This window comes from Cupressus sempervirens, chromosome 2 (assembly GCF_028749045.1).
Source record: "Cupressus sempervirens isolate cs-2001-9-10 chromosome 2, ASM2874904v1, whole genome shotgun sequence".
NCBI classification, from domain to species: Eukaryota; Viridiplantae; Streptophyta; class Pinopsida; order Cupressales; family Cupressaceae; genus Cupressus; species Cupressus sempervirens.
In genome coordinates this window covers 341,674,013-341,683,590 of record NC_143119.1, presented here as the reverse complement: position 1 = coordinate 341,683,590, position 9,578 = coordinate 341,674,013, and the positions used below count along the sequence as shown (strand labels likewise).

The 9,578-nt window shown below is 33.3% G+C and overlaps 1 protein-coding gene across 1 annotated transcript; it reads left to right on the top strand.

The window, feature by feature from the left end:
* The first annotated feature begins 3,825 nt into the window (after positions 1 to 3,825).
* On the top strand, positions 3,826 to 5,895 carry LOC149572523 (peroxidase 27-like). Its single transcript, XM_089811559.1, has 4 exons — positions 3,826 to 4,044; positions 4,533 to 4,724; positions 5,237 to 5,402; positions 5,492 to 5,895. The coding sequence occupies exons 1-4, from the start codon at positions 3,826 to 3,828 to the stop codon at positions 5,893 to 5,895; spliced, it is 981 nt and encodes a 326-aa protein (XP_089667685.1).
* The last annotated feature ends 3,683 nt before the right edge of the window (positions 5,896 to 9,578 follow it).

Sequence of the window (9,578 nt, the reverse complement as noted above, 5' to 3'; positions counted from 1 at the left end):
GATATAAATGCAAGGAAAGGTGTATAAGATATGTTGATGGTGGGGTACTACTCCTAATAAATAGAGAAAGCATTTTAGAAGCCCTAAAAATTGTAGTAAGAAATGAGTGCTTTGACTAAATACCATTTCCTCCTCTTGGGAATAATTTTCTCAGAATACACAATTGTATATAACTATAATTACTAAGAAATATTGACATGAATTCCCAAGGGAGATTACTGAGTTCTTATGTGTTACATTCATGACTTGGTTTATCATTGATCTCAACAAATCAACTTTGTGGATAGTACATGCAAAGTATCAAAGATAGTTTTGTTCAACATGGTTTGTGGATGTAGAATACTATTCAACAAGTTTAGAAGTATGTTCTTGAATATGTCTTCATGATATGTCTAACTGCACAAAAAAAGTTATGAAGTTCTGCAAGAGTTATAAAAATAAAATAGAGGACTTGTTACAAACTAGTATGTAGAGGATAGTATGTTCAAGATTGAGTTGTATGTTTTTGGCAAGGTTAGAGCTTGTTCAGGAGGCTTAGATTTTGGTCAAACACATGTTCATGATGTTATGTTCAAGATTGAAGAATATGATTCTCATTCTATGAAGACTTGTGAAGGATAATGTTTGGGTTATTCCACAGAGGCCAACTATGTAATGTAATTGATATAATTTATATTGTCATATGTGGAACTTAATTGGGTAAAAGTACAAAATTGTGTTACCTTTTAGGCTGACTTATCAGAATGAATGAATTTGAGTATTTCAATCTAAAACTCAATTTTGTTCAAAAATATGATCTAGATAAATTCATTCTAGCTAAGTTATATATGGTCTCACACTTTTCAAATTGGAAATGTCTATTAAATGCATGTTTTATACTAGTATGTATCCAATTACTAAAGAAATAAAATTATTTCAAAAAAGTGGCATTTCAATAACTCTTACTGGTTTTTATGATATTCTTTTATTAACATATAAACACCATTTTATAGAGCTCAAAGTCAAGAACATTCTCCTATAGAGTTTATAGCATTTTAATTAGATATAGTATATTGTAATTAAAATATTTTACAAGTACATATTTTAACACTAAAAAAGATGTCAATTTTGAGAAAGAAAAAAATATTAAATGATATGAATTTTTAAAAAAAATTATATGACATTCTAGAGAGTCCTCTTCTAGAATGTATAATTTTTCTTCTAGTTAGAATAGATTTGTTTATGTGGTGGGAGATGAAAACTATCGAGTTTAGGTGAGTTAAAATTTGAATCATTATAGAAGAGAAAATCTATGTCTAAAGCTTATTTTTATTTTGATTGTTATATCTATATTTTTTTTATCTATAACATAGTTTGAGATCAAAGGGAAATAAGTTTATTTTCATATAGTTTTGTGGTGGGAACTAGAGCCCTAATTTTCAGCATTTTTCAATGGCTAAAAAATTACCTATAAAAAATAGGAAAACATATCAATTATTATTCCAAATAATCATTAAAAAGTATAATTCTAAACTTCATCCATTTCTACACATTTCATTAGTTTACTTAATTTTCAAATTCAAAATAATAATACCAGTTTTATGTCATTGATAGTGAACAGTTATAGTTTTGTTCACCTTTTCCTTTATAAAAGGGTGACACACATTTGTGCTTTTACCCAATTATAATATCTTATGATGGTCCTATATAATTCATTATACATAGTGAAAGCCTCAAGGATGACTCAATTAGTTATTTTAGCAACTAATATAAAGGAAAGATATTTTTGTTTGATTGTAAGTCATCATATGTGTTTTAATGTATGATCATTATTGTATGGGAGCTTTGGATGCAAATTTGATGAGATCAGGGCAGAGGATGATGTTGAAGATATGTTTAGGACTTCAAAGGAACTATATTGGCAAGATAAGGTCCTATTTTTGTCAGTTTATTTCTTGGATATGTTATCCTAAATTATTTAGGGAGAATAGTTCTAAAGCAATTTGGACAGTGGGTTCAATTGACTTCTTATCAGCTCCTAATTGAGTTGAAACAACTCCTAATAGGGTTGGGATCTCCTAACACAAATTCAAATTCTACTAATAGGGACTATTTGCAATTATAGTATTAAATTGACTCCTAACAATGTCACGTCCTTTCACAAGGAGTATTTTATATTAGTACATCATCTTGGGCATCATTCCCATTGGGGTTTTCCCTTTGATCAAGTGTTTCCCTTGTTAACATATCTTGTGTCATTTTGCATGGTTATCATTTTATGGTTGCATATTTTGGTTATATGTTTCAGATTTGACAAAATTGGTTTAAGTTGTTTCCACCCCCTCTCAATTATATTGGTGGACTTTACTTTCTAACTATTGGTATCAAAGTATTAGGTCTTTGAAGATAAATTTTAACATCTAAAGGAGATCAATGACTACATTTAGAAAAGAAAGTTTGAATTCGATGAAGTGAACTATGAAAAAAAGTCCTTACAAGGGAAAGTAAGGCAGTGATGGAAGAAAAGGATCTAGAAACATGTTCTCAAGATGACAAATGTCAAATGATGTCCAATATGTATGCCAGAGAAGCATTATTGTCAACTCTTCCAGAACTAGAATATGTTGAGGTAAAAGGCTTACACTTTGCACATGAAAATTGAATTAAGTCACAAAATTTATTTGAAGGTGATACATTTGCAAATAAAATTAGACTTCAAATTTGCAAGTATATGTTTGATAGTGCTAAGATGATGGAAGATGAATCTATTAGAGCATATTTTGGTAGGATATCTGAGATTTTTGTAGGAATAAAGATTTGTGATGGAACTTGGTTGATTATCCATGTGTATTGGCAGTGAACCTCTGTGTATTAGTAGTGAGCCTTATTGTACAGCCACCCTTAAACATCACACATTGAGGAGACAATTAAACTTGGAAAAAATAAGTCAACTTTGACTATTTAACACTTTTAGTGTTAGAATGAAGCTTAGTGGGTGATGCTTAAGCTGTCTGTTATTATACCAACCATGAACCTTCTTGCAATCAACATTTCTAGAAGTGAACCTCTTTGTATTAGACTTATGAATTATTAAATTCTATGAAATGTCTCATCTTCCAATGCATGGCATAATTTAGCGACCTCCTATAAAATCCTTAACTTTTAGTATATGGGTGATCCCATTAACATGTACACTTTTTAACAAAATTGACTAGCTCAACTTTCATCGAGTGATACAAAAGTGGTAACTTGAGATAACATCATTTTGTCTCATCGTGAATTTCCAAATATTAATAAGTATTATTTCAAATCTTTTAATTGCAAATTTAAAAATATATGAGGAAGTCAGCCATACAGTTTTATGCGGGAAGAAACCTGCGCTTCCGCTCCAAAAGTCAACTAGTTTCATTTTAATATTAGCTACCCATGTTCAATCTTTGGCTGGCAATTAGACCGTGTCATCTTTGCCTGGTTGTTCGCAAGAATGGGGGAACCCCAAAAGAGAATAAACGACGGAACATCCTTTGTCCACCATTATTTCAGATTGCAGATAACAGTCGAGTAGTAATTTAATTACTCAAACTAGTTTGCACCGTTTAAAGAAAACAAGATAAAGAAGAGAACGTGCATGGAATTATTATAAAAAGAAGCAGATACACTCTCTAAGCGGTGATAAGATTCAACCAGCGAAGCCATTTCATAGTTTAATGGCTTGGCTTGGTCATTCTCTCAAATTGCGTTAGTTGTTTGCACTTTAAGGATAGTATAAATAGAAGGTCGTGTTTGAATTTGTAACATCAATACAATCGATAGAACAAGAAAGAAGAGAGAGAGAGAGAGAGAGAGATGGCAAGCATTTTGTTTGTTGCTGCTATCAGTTTCATGGCCACAATATTGATGATGATGAATGCGTGTGAGGGATCAGAATTGCGGTACGATTTCTACAAGAAGAGCTGCCCGTCGGCAGAGGCGAAGGTGAAGGAAGTGGTGGAGAAGAACGTAGCGAAGGATCCCACGCTCGCCCCTGCTCTCCTCCGCATGCTTTTCCATGATTGCTTCGTCCGAGTCAGTACTGCATCACCTTTTGCAATGATTTCTTCTCTTCTTCATGTAGTTAGTTAGTTTACAGATGTGGGTTGCATAATGAGTCATGAGTTTAGCCTAAGTTCATGCAATATCTGATTGGATAGACTTTTCAGAAGGAGGTTTTTTCTATAGTAAGCCAACGGGTTTAATAATATTGAATAGTACATAAGTCATGCATGTTTTACAAAATGAGGTTTTAAGTAGAGTGGGCTTTATCTTAGACAAAATTCAATGATTAAGAGTACTTGAAATAGATACTCATAAGAAATATATTCTTATGAATTACTATTCCTCAAACATAGTTCGATCAATTTTACTCACAATTTCTACAATACCAATATTACAAGAATAGATTTTAAGTTTAATATATTTTTAATTCAATGTTTTAAATTTGATTGAGACTCGTAATCTCAGATCACATGAAAGTTGTCTAATACTACCTTATCACTATCTTGATGTTTGAATAGGGTTGCGATGGGTCAGTGTTGCTGAATTCCACAGCGAGCAACACGGCAGAGAGAGATGCCATTCCAAATCTGAGCCTCCGCGGATTTGAAGTAATTGAAGAAGCCAAAGCAGAAATAGAGAAGACATGTCCAGGACTTGTTTCCTGTGCTGACATTCTCGCCCTGGGTGCCCGAGATGCTCTCGTTGCTGGGGTAAGATAGAACATTAACACCCCATTACCAGAATGTGCATAAAATACCCCAAATTTCTTTGAATGTTGGTCAAATTTTGAATTAATTATTTAAATGCTAGAATCTCATCTTTTCTGGTACGCTTGAAGCTCTCAACAACGAATGGTCCTCCTGTGGACTTATGTTCTTTAATTCTCAACGTTATGCTCTAACTTAGCTTTATACCATATATATATATATATATATATATATATATTTCTTAGTTTGAGTTTTGACTTGTTTAGTTAGCCTGTATGCGTTTACTTAACATAATTTGTAGTGCTACTGTGGCTTTTATTCAAAACCTTAAAGCACATTCAAAGAATCAAAACACAATTGACGGCTACAATATTCCATATAATTTTATGAACTGCAAACAATAGATTGATCTATTTCTATTATTTCTAAACAATTTTTGTTGATATAGCATTTATATTTATACATTTTTTTTTGTCTTTGATAAATACTAGATTAATGTTTGATATTATATATAGAGTGGTGGTCCATTTTGGCGCGTGAGAACAGGACGTAGGGATGGAGTGGTTTCTCAACAAAGTGAGGCCTTGAGTAACATTCCCTCACCATTTATGAACTTCTCACAACTTCAAGCATCTTTTGCAAGTAAAGGGCTCAGTGTCAAAGACCTCGTTGTTCTCTCTGGTATGAAAAATATCAACAAATACTTTATTGAACTATTATTTAATCCCAAATTAAGATTCTAATATTATTATCATTGCTAATATGAATAGGTGGGCATACAATTGGGATCGGTCATTGCAATCTATTTAGCAATAGACTTTACAACTTTACAGGGAAAGGAGACATCGACCCTTCACTTGATGCCACCTATGCCCAATTTTTGAAGACCAAATGCACTAGTGTGACAGACACTACAACTACTGTTGAAATGGATCCCAATAGCTCCCTCACCTTTGATAGTCATTATTTTACTAATCTTGAAGAAAACAAGGGCCTCTTCCAGTCTGATGCTGCCCTACTCACAAATTCTATTGCCAAAAAGCATGTTGACAAGCAGATGAAAGATAATAGCTTCTTTGAAAACTTTAAGAATTCCATGCAACAAATGTCAGATATCCAAGTGCTCACTGGAACAGCTGGACAAATTAGGCGCCGTTGTGCATTCATCAATTAAGATCATATGAAGCATAATAGCTTCTACATTATTATTATTTTTGGGGTGTGGCAATTTCATTGGAGGAAAATAAAATAGGTATCAACCAATAAAAGTAAGAAAATTTACACTAGAAATATTGATGTAATGCCATGGAGGGTGGATTTTTAGTTACAAATGTAACTAGATTTGGATTTTTTTGAATAAAATATAATAAACTTTTTCATTGTTTAAATTTTTTATTTTACAAGTAAATAATATTTTCAAATAAGCTATTCTAAAGCAATCTCTCAAGTAATTGTAGTTATTCAGAAGTCTTAATTTTATTTCCAATTCATAGGGTATAGTCCAGTAGATTTTCTTTGTTAGTTTATTTCCTAAGTACTAATGATGAACCTAGAATATAAATATACCAAAAAGATATGTTTTAAGTTATTTAATCAATGCCATATTGTTTCTAATAAAACAACATTGCATAAATATACATGACAATAATCAATTTATGATCATTATTAACCTTAATATAAACATAATGATAATATTTTCATGTGGCATAGCCCAAACTTAGTATAAAAGCATCCAACTATGGGTGCCACATTTTGGGTGATTATTTCAAACCATAAAATTACCACTTTAACATACAAACAATGTTTTATTTTCCTTTCAAAAGGAAATCATCAAGTTGTCAATACAAATTTTATCTTTAAGATCCCCATGTAAGAAATAAACTTCAATCTATTGGCAATATGGTCAATAATATGTCTTATGTGTTGTCATTTATGGCAACATATATTTAGCATTTCATTTATGTATTTAGAGTTAGAAAATTGTCTAAGTGTTAGACAATTTGCAATAGCACGGAGACAAATATGATGTGTATGGATGACATGCTATGAATTAGTGTATGTGCACTTGATGATAGCTTTATGATAGTATCATGATGAAATATGTTAGTGCATAGATGTGTATGGATAATATGCCACAAGTTACAGCTGAAATACCAGTACGGGTATGTGAAAGAGAAGAATAGAGCATAGCAGAGAATTGAGTTGTACGACTTAACCAATTATTTTGGTGAAAAAATAATTACTAAGTCATGACGAGCTGAATTTTTTTATAATAATCCATAAGTTATTTTATATTATATCAAGCATGTGAAGACATGAAGGCGGACTGATGTTGGTCTTAGATTGGTTTTGACAATTGAGTGTCAAAACACTTAACCAATTTTCATATAGAAGCCAAGTACACTATACACGTTGAGCCAAAATTCCAATAGGTGTCGAGCAAACTTCAAGTGCCGAGCTTGATACATGTGCCGAGTGACTTCATGTGCCGAGTCACTATAGGTGCCAATCAGTGAATGGATGCCGAGCAAGATAGAGTTGCTATAGGAGTCGAGCAAGCCAGAATCCTATATGTGTTGAGCATCAGTAATCCAGTATGTGTCGAGTAACACAGAATCAGCATATGAGTTTGTGCCTTCACAAACTCAGATGTAAACCATTTTTGGATGAATCACAAAGGATTTTAAAGATAAGTTCAAATCTTTTCTTTTACCTATGCAATCAGCATGCAACCAATAAGAAAAGTGGAGATTGCATTCAACCAATAGGAAAAGTATGAGGATTTGAGTGGGAAAAATAAGTTCATGGATTTATACCTAACCCTAAGTCTTCGAAGCCTTTATAATAAAGCTAAGACCCCATGATTTGAAATTGCTAAGAAAATGAACAGTTGAAGGGAGTGAATTGCAGAATAGGCCAAGCAGCAGGGGTGTTAAAGACTTAGTAATTTGATCAGCAATTACATATTTAGTTGGTCAGAACAAAGCAAAGGCATTGAACAAATATTAGATCAAGCAAGGATCAAAGCAGAATGAGCAAATCAAGTGCTTGAAATTAGCAATCATGGATTGTAAGCTATCAGGTTTATTAATCGAATACTCTCTAGCAATTGGATTAGAAGGAAAATCCTATTTTGATACATTAGCTTAACAGCTAGGTTGTAGAACCTTTTACAAGGTGATAAATCCTTTGACAGGGTGACACTTCATGTCAAATGTTTGTAAATCCTTTAACTAGGTCACTATTGACATAGTGTAAAACCTTTAATAGGGAAAACCATCAGAAGTGGTCAAACATAATTGCTAGTGATATTTTGTGGGTATCATTCCCACCCCAATTTTACCTTCTCATTTTGGAGGGTTTCTAGGTGATCAAATTTGGTGTTATGTGTTGTGATGCATGTGTTTACTTTATGTTTATATGATATGTTTACATGCATGTAGTAAATTTTTAGTTAAGAGTTTTTAAGGATAAAATGTATTACTTCTAATTCACCCCCCACCCCCAGCCCCCTGTCAGAAGTATTGTTCCCATTTGTTAATTCCAACACTTGGAATCAAAGCAAGGTTCTCACAAGGAGAAGCCTAACAGCTTAGAGAAAAGATCTGAAGATGGAAGTCTTCAAACTTGGGAAGATTATAGAGAATCAGGTGATTGATGTGCACCTGGCTCTACACAACTTGGAGGAAGCCAGAGGAGAATTGAGAAAATCCTTGAAAAGAAGGAAGGATATAGCCATAGCTGAAAATGACACACACTACAAGGAGATTGACACCTCAAATATTTTTTCAAATGGAGATTCTGAAGAGTTTGATGCAGCAATAGGAGAATTGATGGAAGGGAACAGAGCTCAAGCAGAAGAGATAAGATCTCTCAAAATTGAGAAAGAATCACAAGCCATGATGTTGTGTGAAATAACTGAATAGAAGAAAAGAGTCATTGAAGATAGGACTATGATTGAGGATGATAAAAGAAACCTTGCCAACAAACTGGAGGAGAAGTCAATAGAGCTTACAAGAGTCTCCAACATGCAGCTAAATACCCTTACCCAAATGATGAACGCTCATCATGAGCTAAATGTCAAGGACATTGAGATCTCTAAACTAAAAATGAAAAATGAACAACTGGAGAATGAATTGAGAAGAGAAAAGGAGATAGCAGAAAACTTCAACAAATCAAGTGAAGCCATCAAGCACTTTTAACAACTACTAAAGCCACCAAGATCCAGCAGTGACACTTCAAGATTAGGCTTCACTAGCACTGAAGAATGAGAGTCATCAAAGAGTGCAAAGGAAAGAAGTGACAAAGGTAAGAAAATTAAACCTACTTGTCATTTCTATCATAAAAAGGGACATACTACTAATGTATGCAGGAGTAAGAAGACCAATCAGCAAGACAAACCCAAGAACAAGGGTCATTGTCACAAATGCAATAAGCAGGGACATCAAGTGCATAATTGTGGGACCAAAGCCATAAGGACACCAAGATTTGAAGGTCACTGTTATAACTGCAAGAAGTATGGTCATAGAGCTTTTGAGTGCAGATCAAAGCCTATGTGGACACCATACTAGCCAGCAAAGGCTAAAAGCCATGGACATCACTACAATTGGGACTACAATAACAGACAGAGTTGTCACTATTGTCAAGACTATGGGCACATTCCTAAAAATTGTATAAGAACATATTTTAGAGGAAACTACAATGGATGGTTGAGTCAAACCACATACTTTATCTATTTCAAGATAAGACACATCAGCAAGTTTTGTCCAACCAAGTCCAAGGCACCAAGTTCTGAGTTCAACAAAGGGAAGGAAAACATTGATGTTGAACACATTAGAGGAGAGATGAATAGAACAT

What these genes read in the sequence shown, in the direction of transcription:
- LOC149572523 (XM_089811559.1), top strand. Translation starts at nt 3,826, where the DNA reads ATGGCAAGCATTTTGTTTGTTGCTGCTATCAGTTTCATGGCCACAATA. An exon ending in TCCATGATTGCTTCGTCCGA is followed by an intron (nt 4,045 to 4,532) that starts GTCAGTACTGCA and finishes ATGTTTGAATAG; the next exon opens with GGTTGCGATGGGTCAGTGTT. An exon ending in AGACCTCGTTGTTCTCTCTG is followed by an intron (nt 5,403 to 5,491) that starts GTATGAAAAATA and finishes TAATATGAATAG; the next exon opens with GTGGGCATACAATTGGGATC.